The sequence below is a fragment of the Panthera uncia genome (genome assembly GCF_023721935.1).
Source record: "Panthera uncia isolate 11264 chromosome A3 unlocalized genomic scaffold, Puncia_PCG_1.0 HiC_scaffold_12, whole genome shotgun sequence".
NCBI lineage: Eukaryota > Metazoa > Chordata > Mammalia > Carnivora > Felidae > Panthera > Panthera uncia.
Genome location: NW_026057579.1, coordinates 9,132,585 through 9,148,470, shown reverse-complemented (window position 1 = coordinate 9,148,470; position 15,886 = coordinate 9,132,585). Strand labels below are relative to the sequence as shown.

Sequence of the window (15,886 nt, the reverse complement as noted above, 5' to 3'; positions counted from 1 at the left end):
AGGTCTGCTTTTCGCTTTGGGACCTCTGTTGGGGGAAGAAGGTCCTGAGCGCGCCGCGCAGCCGCACGGCCAGGCCGCCGCCGCCGCAGCGGCGGCCGCAGCCCGCGGCGCGCCCAGGACCTTCTTCCCCCAACAGAGGTCCCAAAGCGAAAAGCAGACCTATTTGGAAGTAAGGAGGGTAAAGTAAAACCGAACCCAGACCCACAGCGCCGGCAGCCCCGGGCCTAGATCTCCAGGGAGCAGCCTGGGCTCCCCTAGCGTGGAGGGGAAAGCGGGCTGGCCAGAGGGGGAGCGGAGGCCGTCGAGGGAGAGCCCAGATCGGAGGTTTGCCCCCTCAGATGCCCCCGGAGGCGAGCGGTAGCGCCCGTTCTGCAGTGCCAGGGCACGAGGGCGTGTTCTGCATGTGTATGTATGACGGCAAAGAGCCAGCAGGAAAGACGGACTGTTAGACCTGCTTACACCGCCCCCCTCCCGCCCCCTCCAAGAGTTAGAGGTGTCCTCTGCCTCGCTGCTTAAGCTGTGGCACTTCACAGTTGCACTTCACTTTTAAAGACCTGCACGCAAGTCCCAGGCTCGTTTCTTCCTCTGCCCGCTAGGCGCACCTTCTTGTTGAGGCGTTTAAAACCCAACGCGGTGTGCCAGCCTGCTCCACTCCTCGACACGCACTAGCCTTGCTCGTAGCTAGGGAAGAGGCAGGTGGCTCCATCTCACAGTGGACTCCCTGCAAAGTCAGCGGCAAAGCGAAGTTCATTTCTGCTTGCTTACCTTGTGCCTGGGAAAGGGTGTTACACTGCTTTGCAGACTCCACTGGGATGGGGACAACAAAATAGTCAAGGAGACATTGACTCACAAGTACCTTCTTTAGCGTCCATATCATTGTTCAGTATTTTGATGTCTAACCTTGCTGTCTGCAAGCCTTGGGACATTTAAAGAGGTGTTTAAATACTTACCCATGAAAGGTCTAGTAGTTCCTGAGCAAACACTTAATTTCTCAGCATGTGATTAGAATAACGCAATTTCTGATTAAGCAGAGAGTAGCTGGATAGCTTTGACCTCTGCCACCATCCTTCCTGTTCAACATCACTTTAGAAATGGTGGTTAGGGTTTACAGGGCAGCTCTGTATTGGTACATCTTGAAAATGATATAGTCCAGAACTAACTTTACCTGCATTAAGTATCATTTGTATCAAGCGCTGGAGATCCTTTGCCTAGGCTGAGGCGGCGGGTGTTCCAGGAATAAGGGCCCTATACACCTATTCCTATTTCCAAGTGAGTGGGGACAGAGTGAGGATCACTGACTCCTTTCATTCATTCATTTTTCAGCAGACACGGAGCACCTGCTTCCCACTGGGCTCTGTCCTATGTGCTGAGGGTTCAGAAATGAATGGTGCCTAGTCTCTGACCTCCAGGACCACTGGCTTATCGCAGGGAGGAAACACAGAAACACAGAATTATAATAAACTGTGGGAACACAGGGGAGGGGTATTTAAACCTTCCTGGGGTGATGATGGTCAGAGAGGGCCTCCTGGATAAACTGAATGTCTGAATTCAGCTTTAAAAGCTGCCTAGATGACGAGTGAGATAGGGAAATATGAACAAATGTGACAGGCCCCAGGAACAGGAAGGGACTGGGTTGTGAAGAACCTTGGAACTTGTAGCTGATCTGGACTCCAGGAATCCAAATCTGACTGGTTTCTGCAGAGGGACCTTCCTATGCTCAGCTAAAATTGCTGGGATTCCCCCAGGGTTCCCAGAGTTGTTTTTTTTTTTTTGTTTGTTTGTTTTTTTGTTTTTTTGTTTTTTTGTGGGGGCTCTGATTTTCAACTCTGAGCATTACAAAATTCTATTAGGCAAAATTTCTTAGACAACTCAATCTTGGATATGTGTTGAACTTTAAAAGTTCATTAACAAGGGAAGGAGATAGGAAATAATAATGCCAATTCAAAGTGACTTGGGATGGGCAAAGATTTACATACAGAACCTTCTAAGTAGTATAGTCTAAGCTGCAAAGAATGCTTTTCACATGCTCATAGAAGTATCTTTTATCCCCCTATTTAATATGTGAAAAAATGGGAGTTCAACAATTGACAGGAAAAAAAAAACCCATTAATCAGAGATAACAATATACCTGAGAAGCAAACAGTAAGTAAAATATTTGTGGCTGTTTATCAGGCATACCAGATAATACTAAACAATATATCAGGGACTATTAATCACACATACTAGACAGCAAGTTTCATTCCTTAACAGTGTCAGACATGAGTCAAGTCAGTTCAGAAAGTGACACTAGGAGATATCAAACAGAGATCAATTAAAACAGGCCTTTTCTCTTACGGTTATCCCTAAATTTGCCAAGCATGTGAGGTTTTCACACAAAGTTCACCTTATTATTTCCATTTTTGGACAAAATTTTTCTTTCTAAAAATCTAGAAGGTGTGGATCATTAGGAATCCTAGAGAGAGGCAGAATGCAAAGTCCAGGTGGGCCGAGGCTGTGTGTGTCTGTGGGTCTATGTGTGTGCACGTGTGTATGGGTGGGGATGTACATGCATGTGTGTATAGGGCACATCTATGTTTGTGAATATATGTGTATGTGTGTGCATGTGAGTGTGAGTGTTTTTGAGGTGAAAGTGAGATGGGGTTTTAGTTGGCAAAAGATGAACCATTCAAAAGCCGTGTCTTTAACGGTGTCAGCTCTTTCCTGCTGAGATGTATAAAGCTCTTACTGTTCCATCTCCTTAAATATACTCTGTGTATCTTCCACCCCTGCCCTGCGGAACCAGCCAAACCCTGTGTCTCAGAGTCAGGAGAGAAAGCAACATGATTTAGTGCAAAGAGAACCTGACTAGGTGTCAGGAGATCTGGGTTCTAGTCCCGGCTCTGCTGACAAATAGCTCTGTGCTTTTGGACAATTCACTTGGCATCTCTGTGCCTCCAGTTTTCTCATCTGTAAAAATAAGCCAATATATACCTTACTTAACTCACAGGGTTGTTGTAGGGTCAGGCCAAGAAAGATAAAGTATGTGAGAATGCTTTGGTAAAGTCTGGGATGCTATATAAATGCAAGATATAATCAAGATCATGATTGCACAGAGAGATTTTCCTTAGACTTAATATATGTAGTTCCTAAATAGTCCCTAAAAGCCCAGTTTTCAAAGTGTGATCCTTGGGCTAGTAATTCATTACCTGGGAGCTTAATTGTAATTGCAGAATTTGAGCCCTGCCCCAGACCTACTGAATCAGATTCTGCATTTTAGCAAGCTTCCCCGGGGTGTCATACAAACATTAAGTACAGGTGGGCAGGAGGATAATTCAAACCACTGATTTTTAAAATCTAAGTGTGCATAAGGATTACCTAGACCTAACTCCAGAGTTTCTGATTCAGAAAGTCTGGGTGGGGCTCAGGGATCTACATATTATGTTTTATTTTTTAAGTTTATTTATTTATTTTGAGACACAGAGAGAGAGACAGAGACAGAGACAGAGAGACAGAGAGAGAGGTGGGAGGGAGCAGAGAGAGAGGGAGAGAGAGAGATTTCCAAGCAGGGTCCGCAGTCAGTGTGCAGCCCTCTGTGGTGCTCGATCTCATGAACCATGAGATCATGACCTGAGCAGAAATCAAGAGTCTGATGCTTGACTGCTCAACCAACTGAGCCCCCCAGGTCCCCCAGGGACCTACATTGTAAATAGAAGCTCCAGTTGATTCTCTTGCTCTAGGACCACACTTTGAAAAATGCCACAGTAAGCCATCAAGATATTGCTCTCCATAGTTTAGTTATGACTCTTAGTAGAGTCCAGAGAATCTCTAGATCTGCTACTACAACCCCACGTTAAGTTCTCAAAGTCAAACCCATGTTTCCTGAAAAAAAAGAAAAAAATCCCCACGCTTCACTTCACTGTCAGCAAGCAGTCACCCATCCAGTTCATGAAAGTTTCGGGTAGTGTTTGCTTTGACTTCTTGGGTTCTCACGTTCAAAATTAAGCAGCTATTTTTGGTTACTTTTAAGTTTCAGTCACCCTCATAGTAAATATTTTGTTCATATGGAACATAAATATAAGTGCATTTTTTATTTAGCACATCTCACATATTTATTTATTTATTTATTTATTTATTTATAAATATTTATTTTTGAGAGAGAGAGAGAGAGAAAGAGACAGAGCACGAGCAGGGGAGGGGCAGCGGGTGAGGAAGACACAGAATCTGAAACAGGCTCCAGGCTCTGAGCTGTCAGCACAGAGCGCAACGCAGGGCCTGAACTCATGAACCACGAGATCATGACCTGAGCCGAAGTCAGACACTTAACAGACTGAGCCACGGAGGCACCCCTAGCACATCTCACGTTTAAAAAGAAACTAGAAAGTTCACAGGAGATAGAGCCTTTTTTATTTATTTTTACTTCGCACGCCAAATACCACGGACTAAGAATTATAAAAACCGTATTAAAGGTGTATTTGCAGGTTGGAAATGTGTGGCACGCACACAGACACTTGCACGTACATGCCCAGATATACATAGTTGCCATTTACTTCTAAACAGATCTGACCTCTCAAAGCCTCCTTCCCTCATTTATGTCTAGGAGAGTCAGGAACATGAGTTTAAAACTAACATTACAATCAAGAAACTGCCTTATTTTGTGGAAAGAGAAACATATGCAGAGATGTGGGGGGACCACTACTTGTTTTCCAGCAGAACAGTATTGGTGCCAGAATAAGAAGTTATTCTCCATAGTCTAGATACTTGCTAACTTCCTTTATGTCCTCATCTTTATTGTTATAGGATAATCCTACTCTAAGACTGTTTGCCTTGATACATACAAATTATTTCTGCACTCAGCAGAAAATTGTCCTCTGTTTAGCTTCTGATTTATCATTTTTTTTAATGTTTATTTATTTACTTAGAGTGAGGGAGAGGAGGCACGCATGTGCAAGCAGGAAACGGGAAGGGGGAGAGGGAGAGAGAGAATCCCTAGCAGGCTCCATGCTTAGTGAAGAGCCTGATGGGGCTCAATCTCACGACTGTGAGATCATGACCTGAGCAGAAATCAAGAGTCAGACGCTTAACCAACTGAGGCACCCAGGCACCCCTCAACTTCTGATTTCTTAATTAGCCTAGGTTTGCTTTAGTTGGAATAGGGTGCTCACCATTAGTGTGTTGGGGTGGGAGAGGAGAGTGACAGAAGGTAAAAAAATTGTCCCAGTCAGGATGATATTAGCTTTGGAAAAGAGTAAATAAACACCCCTCTTTTGTGTTTTCAGGAGATGCATTTAGAAGATACCACCAGATTCTGTCCAAAGGAAGAAAGAGAGAGCGAACAGACCTCTTTCAGCGATCAAAACCCCAGGCAAGACCAGAAAGGGGGCTTTCGCAGCTCCTTCCGCAAGCTCTTTAAAAAGAAGTGAGTAGCCCTTAGACAAGACAGCATCATAACTCCTTTCCCTTTGGGCTAAATCTTGAGGTTTTAATAGTAATAAGTTTCAAGTAGCCTGGTTCAACTGCTTCAAGCTCAGTGCCTGCAGCCAGTAGCCATGATTCCTGCCAGGTCAGGATGTTTCTCATTGTAATCTCCTAGAGTTAAAAGCAAACTCAGCCCTGTCCTCTGCCTCTTCTATCTTTTAGCTCTGCTTCCTTGTTCCCAAGTCATGTGTCTGAGGAGAGTAAGCAGAGGAGGTCCCCTGGGTAACGAGCTGGTGACAATCAAATCCCTTTTAGACTGGGAGGCGTGGGGTTGGGTGTAATGGGAGGTTCCATGCGAATCTCCCCACCTGTGGAAAGTTTTCCAAGGGATCTCAGCACTTCTGCCTGTAGGAGTCTATAGTTATCCCGGATGCTAGTACATGTTTATTGGGACTTCTGCTAGTGTTTTCCCTAGCAGAAATGATAGAATGAATTTGGTTTGGGCCCTAGTTAAAAAATCACTTTAATGGAGCTTCCATACTCCATAGGAGACAAAAACAAGACATTTCCCTTCTGTGGTCCTTCTAAGGTTCTAAGTCCTTGTTGTATGAAATCACCCACCAGGCATTTTGGCCAGCACTTACCAGCACTGTCTTACAGACTGGGAGAAGGTGGCCAAACCCCAGCATGAAATGTAAGGAAGAGAGATCTGAGCATTTAGAGTTTGACCTTAGAGGGATTGTCCAGTCCAGCCATTGTCTGCCTGAGAGACTACTGTCTCTATCTCCACTGGGCCTGAGGCCACCCCCCCCCTCCTTTAGAGAGATTTCACCCTTACTTAGTTTCTCTCGGTAGAGGTGGTTCTTGCAGTCAGTTTTAAACATTTAGTGGATGGCAAAGTATATTGCTGCCTTTGGAGAGTTGCTGATAAGTGAGGAAGTACAGGGAAATCACTTTATCCTTGAGGGTAGAATTTACTGGCTGATTTAGATAACGGTTTTGATGGAAGAGTTGAGGACAGGCCTGGAGTAAGAACTTTTTTTCATGGTTTGTCTAATTTTTCTCCTATGGGGAGGGTGGTACTGAGATTAGTGGATCTCTGACTGAGGATCCCTGCCTGTTATTACTGGAAGAATGAGAAAGAGGAAGAGAGCAACAGTATTGCAATTAGACACAGCTAATTTCTGCTGAGGTAGTCCGGTGCATGCCTGTTGCTAGATCCCTTTATGCAAGGGGTGAGGAGTTAAGACTTGTATCCCTCTCTTTAGGTTCATAGACAGATTTTTCTCGGCCCAGTGCCTGTTTCTATCATGTTTGGCCGGGGTGGAGAGACCTGGAAGGAGACAACTCTCCAGCCTGACCTTGGGATTTAGGCCCCTAAATCCTTCTAAGGACTCCTAAGATAGGCACTGCTTGAGCCTATCTCTTTTTTAAAACCACAGTATTCCCAAAACAAACAGCTACTTTTTGCCCACTGACATTTATAATGAGTGGGTACTGTCTGTTGGAAAGCAATGAGCCATGGATTCACAAATTTCCTTTTTTCAGAGAGATGTTAGAAAATGCTCTGCCAGTACTTGAGGCAGAGGGAGTAGACTTGTCCTCTGTGTATCCAGGGGGCAGAACTAGGAGAAATGGGTAAGAGGTGCCTGAATCCGGAGCTGGCTCCCTCATGAGGGTGTGGGTTCTCCTGAGTAGAAGACGGTGGCCCTCCTCAGGGGTGCTAACGGAAGGGATTCCTACACTAAGTGGGAGATTGCCCAAGATAAGCACCTGAGTTCTTCCTAGTGCTGAGATTTGCTTTGTTGGCTTTGTTTTAGATCAATCTGAGTAATCACATCTTTTTAACACCTGGAACAAGAAATTAATATGGCGTTGGGACCTATAATTTTAAAGACTCACCATGTGGAAGACCTGACTTATCTTTCTGTAGCTCCCCACCTCCCTTGGCACAATGCTGAGGACTAGCTGTGGACTCTCCAAATTCATGTTGGTCGATTGCTTTCTGTCTTCTTGTACCTTTGGGGGATCCTTCTTCTTAGAGGGTTAAATGGATCCCCTTAGCCTTCTCATCCTTTCTCATAGATCAGTCTTTCCTGCATCAATCACAATACTGCCACCAATCGTGCTGCTGCCTTTGTATTTAAAATCTGAAGCGTTACCTGAATGGAAGTAAAGGGGGGTACCACACAGATGGCTCTTCCCTCCGGCAGGCTTTCCTGGCTTTGAACATCTGGGGTTGGACTGTGAGCACCACCAGGTGATACTTGCTTATCGCCTGTGTGCACGGTGCCACAGCGTGCGCTCTGGGACTCTGCACAGGATAGAGAAGCAGCTTGAGTACCTTCTCCTGAGTGTTCTCAAGGAAGAACCGTGGGGAAGTTTGCTCCATTATGCTAAGATGGAGAGGAAGGGCAGGAAGGTCCCAGTGTAGCACAGAAAGGTCAGTGACTCTTAATTCAGATGAGAACACACCATTCTTCTCAGTAGTTGAGCATTCTTTCTTACATGCACGTACTGTATGAGACGCTTGTATAGGAATCACAAACGACACAGTCCCAGCTGCTGTATAGGAGCTTGCACTCTGAAGTCAGGCATGTGGACAGGTACAGGGAGGAACTGGAACGAGACATTTAGCTTATTCTCCTCCCATGTGTTGGGAGGTCAGGCTGGCAGCAAGCCCTGTGACTTTAAGAAGTGGTTAATCCTGGGTACCAAAACCATGCCAGAACCTGGCCTCAGAGGTCCAAAATGGACTAGTGCCAGAAAAGCCACCTGTGTCACACCTGGGGCTCGCTGCCTGCCTCTCCCACAGCCCTCTGGAGGCTCATTCCTGTCTACACTGACACACTTTTTGTATCCATAGGGGCTTGTTTGGCTGGTGGCCCCACACACCCAGAATGCTGCTTCGGGATGAAGCTAGGCATGGAGCCAGATGCAACAGAAAACCTGAGAAAGGGTTCTCTTCCCTCTGAGGCTGGGAGGGCCGAATGAATGCTCATACCCACAAGGATTCAAAAGGGAGAGTCAAGTTGACATCATTAAAAACAAAATCCTGAAAAACACCCAAGATATTTGGGGAAAAGAATGATGCTCTGATTATTTCTATCTCAGGCACATTTGTCCTGGGTAGATACCAGGTCACATGTCCCTGAAAGCTGCCCAGAATTGATCAGCATAAAGACTATACGTATCTAAAGCTTGAAAATGTTAAGTGACTTTAAAAATTTTTAATGCAGATCCTTAGAAGCCAGAAACAGACCTAATGTGATAGGCTACTGCTGCACTGAATCCTTATTTCCCTGCCTTTGATCAGGGAGTAAGGCAAACTCCATTCTAGAAGGCTGTACATGGAGGCTGTCAAAGACTTATATCTAGACTATTCTGAAGTGTGAGGCAAATGCTACTTTATATATAAATCCTGCACTTACTTTAGTAAGTATTCTTGGTTAGGGGTGTGGCATGGAGGAAGTAGATGCTCTTTTTATCTGCAAATTTGGGAGAGTAGAAGAAAAAGAATATGGCTTCCAAATGACTAATTCTCCTTCCTTACCCATTCCCTTCCTCTTTAACACTTTATAACTTACATACCTCAGTGTCTCCTCCCTGCACCAATCACATCAAAATCCATTAATCATGCACACGCACACACACGTGCAAGCACACACACACGCACACACACACACACCCATTTAATTCTACATCCCCATTTAATTGAACGTCAGTGAATTCTCTTCTTTTGGTGACTTATCAGTTGTTTTAGTATATGCCCAACATAAAACATATGCCCATATGTTTTAGTATATGGGCAGTGGAAAAGATCATGTCATTGAAAGCAGGACTCCTAAAGATTTAATTGATAATTTTACCCTCACCTTCTTCTTTGCCTCCTCAAAGCCTATCTCAAGTCCTTCTCCTCTTCTTACCCACTGTGGGTTTCTCTCTCATTTCCCATCTCATTTCCCTACATAACTTTAAAATTGAAGGAGGTGATTAAAGGCATAACATTTTAGATTACTTAAACCTCATTACAAATTTTTCTTAATAGGTCATTTGAAATCAATCACTAAGTCAGTGTACTAGGTTCTGTCCAGCACAAAAGAAGTAAAAGAAATAGTTCTCGCCCATTAGAAGCTTACAGTTCAGATGTAAGGGTAACCTAGCTGAAGGTTCAGTACCTAGAGGATATTAAGCACTCAAAAGACATATACTAAATGAGTGCTCATTGTGTTACCCTGTTGATTACTAGGGCTGACTCATTTGGCTGACAGGATGGTGTTCCCCTGCTCCCTTACTTTTCCATGTGCTCCTGAAGCTTTCACAGTGAACAATCTTTCCAATCAGAAAACCAGCCCTTCTTAGGTCAGAGGGTTCCAAGGCGCTGGATTCTACCCCTCCTCCCTTTCCAAGCTCCAGACAAACTTTCAAGGCTTATTTGTAGCAAATCTGTACTTGTATAATGTACCCAGCTTGTTATTTTCTTTGTGTGGACTGAGTAGAAGGGAACTTAGCAACAGGTTGTTCTCTTTCCATCAAACACTTGGATGGCTATGTGTCCCAATGTACTGGCAGCCATTGTACCTTGGTCCAGCAAGTGTTTGCCTGCCTGCCCCTCCAGTGTCTGCTCAGATCTGCCCTGCATTCAACCAGAATGGCCCCAGGAGCTCAAAAGCCATTCCTGTTTTATAGATAAAGGGAATACAAGCAAATACGCTGGCGATTTCTCCTAGATTCTGTAGGTATTTCCCAGTAATTTAGGTACACATTACATCAGAGCCTCATAGCCACACATTTGGAAGAGTCCAAGTGACCACATACCATGTAAGCATGTAAAGAGATCAGTTAAAATTACCTTTACAAGGGTAAAAATAAGCTTATAGTTCTGGCTACCGTAGAATGCTGGATTTTGAGAAGTATTAGCAAGTTAGCCATTAGTTAATTAATAGTTACTATCGAGAAATGCACACACCTGGAGACACAGAGAAGGCGGTTTGTGAGAAGAGCGGTTAAAAAAAGAAAATACTAAGCTGAGTTTGTGGACTTTGAAAACTAGACAGGGCGATTTTGGCATTTGTTTCAGAAATGGGAACGCAACTGGTGAAGATTTCTGTGGTCCTTGGGGCTGGTGGTGACATCAAAGCTTTCCCATTTCCAGGTAAACACTAAACAGTTGCATGTTGGAACCATCAAAGTGTGACATATTGGGTTTTGGAGAGATCAGATGTAGCTAAGAGGGGAAATGAGAGGTAAAGATTTTAAGTTCTGACTAATGGCTTTCTGATCAGAAACTGCCATGTGGGGGAACATTCAGAAGAAACACCAGCCAGATTCAAATCTTGCTTCCTACTTCCCACCCCCCATAACTATAAGCATTCCTAGCCTTCTGTATAAAAGAAGATATGGGGAAGGAATAAAATGGTCAAAAATATATCTCCCTAACATTTTGGGTACAACTGTACTAATCAGGGATGATTTGAACTGGAAGTAGGTGGGAGTTCTGAGTTGAGAGAAGGTGTAGAGTTTTGGGGGGGGGGCACGTGAAGGCTGTTTCAAGGGGGCTTCTCAAAAGGAAAAGGACTTTCACCCCAGCCAGATATAATCTTACCTGATGAGTACCCAGATGCACTGGTGTGGTGAGAAAGAATAGTTTTTCCTCCGTGCCCTGGGATGTAGTGGGATGGTGCTTCTTCCTGACTGGAAGTAGAAAACATGGTAGGCAGCTCTGGCTTCATCTGTGAGGCCAAGTATCAGGGTGAAGAGTAAAAAACTCCAGTCAGTCATCAGATTTCTAGACATCAGGATTTTAGTCTTTGTGTGGATCCAGCTGCTTTCCTTGAATAATGTAAAGGGATGTTTGAATTCTGCCCAATTAATTCAGTAACTGATAAGAGTCATAGTTAACTTATCTAACAACAACAGTGAGGACTTGTAGCATACCAATGATAGTGAAAGAGCTTACCTTTCTTTTGTGGATGGTGGAAGCATGCCTGATTCTGCCTCAGCATATGGAGAACTTGTTCAGTTGTATAGGAGCTTTGGACAAAGAATTTCATGTCTAACATCACTTCCATACATCCTGCATGAGGTCTTTTGATACTGGTTCTCAGTCAGTGGGCTAGTTTTACCCATTCTAGCTCTGAGTTTAAGCTAGCCAAAGGGCCCAGCCTAGCCTTTCAAAGGTTATTTCCAGAAAGCCTCCTCCCTCCAGGGACTTCTGACATGAACAAACTGGAGAAGGTGCAGAGCTGGGATGGATTACCCAACTGGCTTAACCAAGATAAAGGAAGAATGCACCCTCGACTGGGGACTCCATTGGACTGATTTGAGTTGTTGACTATTGATTGGGCTTGGTCTCCTTTGTGGTGGTTGAGATTATAGAATCTCCTCAATCTGACTACTGTACTAATTTCTGAATTCTACCAAATGTAGCATATGTGTGTGGTTGGCTTCAATAAATTTTTCATTTAAAAATGAAAACAAGCAACAGCAAGAGTTTGTAATGTAATGCCCAAATTCAATGATGGCCCTTGTTAGATAACCTCAGTTGAGACCAATGAATTCCATCCATTTTAATTTAAGGGCCTTGGTAATTTGTGGAGTAGTTACTCGGTTGAAACAAAAATAGGATTTACTAAATTTTCTGAGCCTTTATTTCCCTTTTACAGTGTTATCACATAATATCTTACACTAACATACACAGTTGTCACAATTGTCTCCATAAAGCATTAGACAGAAATTCTCTTTATGTTCTTTGCAAATTTTAGCTACACATGTCCTGAGTCATGAAATTCAGGGGAAGTAAAAATTATTCCAGATCTAAGAGGCAACTGTTTTTACAAATGCAAAACAATTTGGATAGATAAAATATCTGAAAACAATTAAAACCAAATCAACCTGTACTTTATCTGTGTGCTGAGATTTTAGGTCCAGTGGATCAGAATACAGGGAAAAAACTAATGAGAATCCCTCAATGGATCCTTCACCCACCAAACAAGATTTCTTCAGAAACCGACTTGCTCTTGCAAATGACCTTGACCAAGGAACAGCTGTGTAAAACATACTTAAAGTTGTATTGTCAAGTGGTAAGATGAGGGTAAAAAGCTTGTATATATCTGTGTAGGAATATATATATACATATATATATATATATATATATATATATATATATAGATGTATAAGTCCCTGAGGAAAACTAATATAAATACTTACATATGAAGCTAAATCAACATACAAGACATTGAAGAGATGAAGATTAGCCTGTGGTTGAGAGCTGGCTTTTTGAACTTCAGCACTTGGGAACAGGGAAACGAAGACTTTTCACAGCATTATAGAAACACAATAAATTTGGAGGAAAATAAATGTTTGTAAGAACAAAAACTTCCAACTTAAAGTCATTCCCCCCCAGTATAAAATTGAGCGTGTAACATGGATGTGAATTTTATGCTTCCTAGGCATTTACCTTATTAATTCATCCCAATGTTCTTAGGCTAATATACACGATGTTAGGGGCCAGTTCTGTCTTGCTATATGTCTTCCCCAAAGCAATACCCAACATCCCTTAAGGCAAAGGATCAGTAAAGAGTTGTATTTTACGTGTTGCCAATCTGAGTTGTGGAGAATTTGTGCTTACACCATGACATAGAAGGTTCAAGGGTTATAGACACACTGGTCTCCAAATGGGAAGAGAACCAGAAGAGTAGTATTTCTCTCTCTGTGGCTATGAGAATCAGTACAGGGAACAGTGATTTCTCTTGAGACTGGGAGGCCAAAGAAACGTTTTCACTTGCGTGAGTTGTGCTGCAGATGAGAATAGTCTAGAGTCTATGTGTTATTGAGTTCTCAGGATTCAGAGACACATTAGTGATCCTGAGTGTCACATACACTCATAAGCAGATGGGTTGGGGGAAAAAAAAAAACTTATTTAGCTACGTCTTCTTTTAAAAGACTTTCTTCAGTCTGGAAAGAAGGTGGCAACAACATCAGTGCTTTAATAGCACATGCACAGCAGTTGCTACAAAACACCGGAACAGGATGAAAATTTAGGGCTGGTAAGACCTTGTTCTGTTTTCCAGAAGTAAGCTGTTTAAAAAAAAAAAAACACAACAAACAGAGTTCTTAACAGCTCAGACAGAGGAATCATTGCAGTGAGGCTTTCATGGCTACAGGATAATAAAATGTGCTCTGCTTCCCCATGTCCAGGATGGTCCACAGCCTTGACATGCCCCTAACACAAGAATAATAGAAAAAAAATTAGTTTTAAACAATTTGTCTCTCTTCCCAGGCAGTTATCTATAATGAATTAGAGGCATTTGGCTACCACTCATTCAAAATCTTGGTACCCAAACTGACTTCTTTAGAGGCTCTTCCTCTAGGAATGTACTGCTTGATAAAATCGTAAAGTTTTACTTGTTACACGTTTTCTACAAGTCTGATGATTAATTAGGAACTCATCCATTAGCCTTTGAACAGTAGGGGGTCTGGAATGTCTACAGGATTGCTGTCAAGTTTTGGGAGTTTCCAGTATTTAAGGTTAAGCCAAGCTTTTCATTTTCCTGAAATTAATGAACTCCTTTGAAGTTAGATTTATCTCTGTTTAGTAGGCCAAAGAAGGTTCGGGGGCAGGGTCTGAGAGCACAATGCAGAACTGACTGGATATGGAAAGTGAACTGCAAGTCACAGTCTTTTAAGTAAAATGTAAAAACAATAAAATTTCTTTCCCCTTCATAATGGTTATCATAAAAATGATGGATTACTTGGGAAGGTTTCAAAAACTTCACACACCTCCCAGATTTTCATTTTGATAACATTCTTTGAAAGAATCTTGATGTTACATCGGTAGCACAACTCAGTTTCATTGTATTTTATGAAACTAGCATGTAAAACTAGTAATAATTAGTGCTGCTACTCCCTGGGTCTCCTTCACCTGGTATCTGGATTTTTCCAGTAGCTTTCTAGCTCCGCATCAGTCCTGTACTTCTCTTAACACATTAATATTCCCAAATGCTGCATTGTGTGAAACTCTCTGAACGTTCTTTTTTGTCTACAAATTCTGAACTCCTCGACTTGACCTTCAAGGCTGTCTGTCCAGCATGGTGTCAAGTCTTCTCTTTGGCTGCTGTCTCCTACTTTGCCAGCCTACTGGACTCCCGGCCCTCAGTTACACTGGGCTTCTCTTGCCTGCTGGTGAGCCATGGCCCCTTGCGTCATGCCTTTTCTGTAGCCTCCTTCCCCCTGCCAGTCCTCAAGGCCCTGGGTAAGTCCCTCATCTTTCTATGATCTCTGGTGCCGTAACTTGTCTATCTTCTTATATATTTGTCTTGTCTTCCCAACAAGAATGTTGAGTCCCCTTGAGGGCAGGAACTATGACATATCTTTTAAAATTCCTTTCCACCTCTAGAACAGTACATAGTTGCAGAGAATAATTTCTGCTCATGATTTGACAGAGCTTCAGGGTTGTCTCTTTACCTTCTTGCCTTTCATTTTTTTTTTTTCTTTTTAGGAAAAATACCAATCACAAAAGAAATAAAACACTGTTGTCTTCTAGAGCAGTAAAAGCACTACTGTCCTTTTCACAGTATTAACATTTGCAAACATCTTTCCACAAAAAAAGAAAGAAAGAAAAGAAAAGAAAAGAAAAAGCAAGAAAGAAAGAAAAGGAAAGAAAAAGAAAGAAAAGGAGAGAAAGAAAGGAAAGAAAGAAGGAAAGAAAAGAAAGAAAAAAGAAAGGAAAGGAAAGGAAAGAAAAAAAGAGAAAAAGAAAGAAAAGAAAAAGAAAGAAAGTGCTACTCTTTTCTGTGTTGTCCTGGGTCACTTCATAGTATTGTAAATTGACAGCAGAGATAGGATCTTTGATGATGTTTCTTAATGACATTTAATGTAATGTTGCATTAAAGATGAAATCAGGGTGGGAAAGAGGTTTGCAATTCCTCCATCTGTGAGCTCCAGTCCCATGGAGAAGTACAGTTTACGTAGGGGACCACGGCTGTCTTCTGGAAGTGTTTGGGTCCCTAAACAGAAGGAAGCGCCCCACCAAAAGATGAGTTGGGTATTTCTGCACAAGCTGGGAGGGCCAGCAGGTCCCTTCTGTAGCTGGGTGTGGTCTGTATACAAGCCTAAACAAGGATTTGCCCCACTTTACTGACTCTAAAACTGGAAGCTTGGAGAACCAGGAATGTGTGGACCAGCGCTCCAGGGTCCTCTGTTTCGCCCTATGACAAATAGTTGAAACCCATCTGGGGCTTGCCATTAGACTGTTTCTTCCTTGCTCAGGGAGAATCCTTTGAATAGTACTTTCTATAGCACCTCATGACTTGTTCACTTACCTTCTTCAAGTCTTTACTAACACTTTACTTTCTCCATGAGAGAACTTGTAAAAATTCAGATTCCTGGCGACTAGTTCAGTCCCACTTTATTGGAATAAATTTGAGAGTGGGGCCCAGGTATCTGCATTTAAATTTTTTTTTTAACGTTTATTTATTTTTGAGACAGAGAG

The 15,886-nt window shown here is 42.8% G+C and overlaps 1 protein-coding gene across 1 annotated transcript in view; it reads left to right on the top strand.

The window, feature by feature from the left end:
* Positions 1-15,685, top strand: part of ARHGEF33 (Rho guanine nucleotide exchange factor 33) — a 66,419-nt gene extending 50,734 nt beyond the window's left edge. The window contains exons 16-18 of the mRNA XM_049652716.1: positions 74-178; positions 5,256-5,395; positions 12,319-15,685. Coding sequence (XP_049508673.1) covers positions 74-178; positions 5,256-5,395; positions 12,319-12,448 — 375 coding nt within the window. The 3' untranslated portion in view covers positions 12,449-15,685. The remainder of the gene's footprint in view (positions 1-73; positions 179-5,255; positions 5,396-12,318) is intronic.
* Positions 15,686-15,886: the final 201 nt, after the last annotated feature.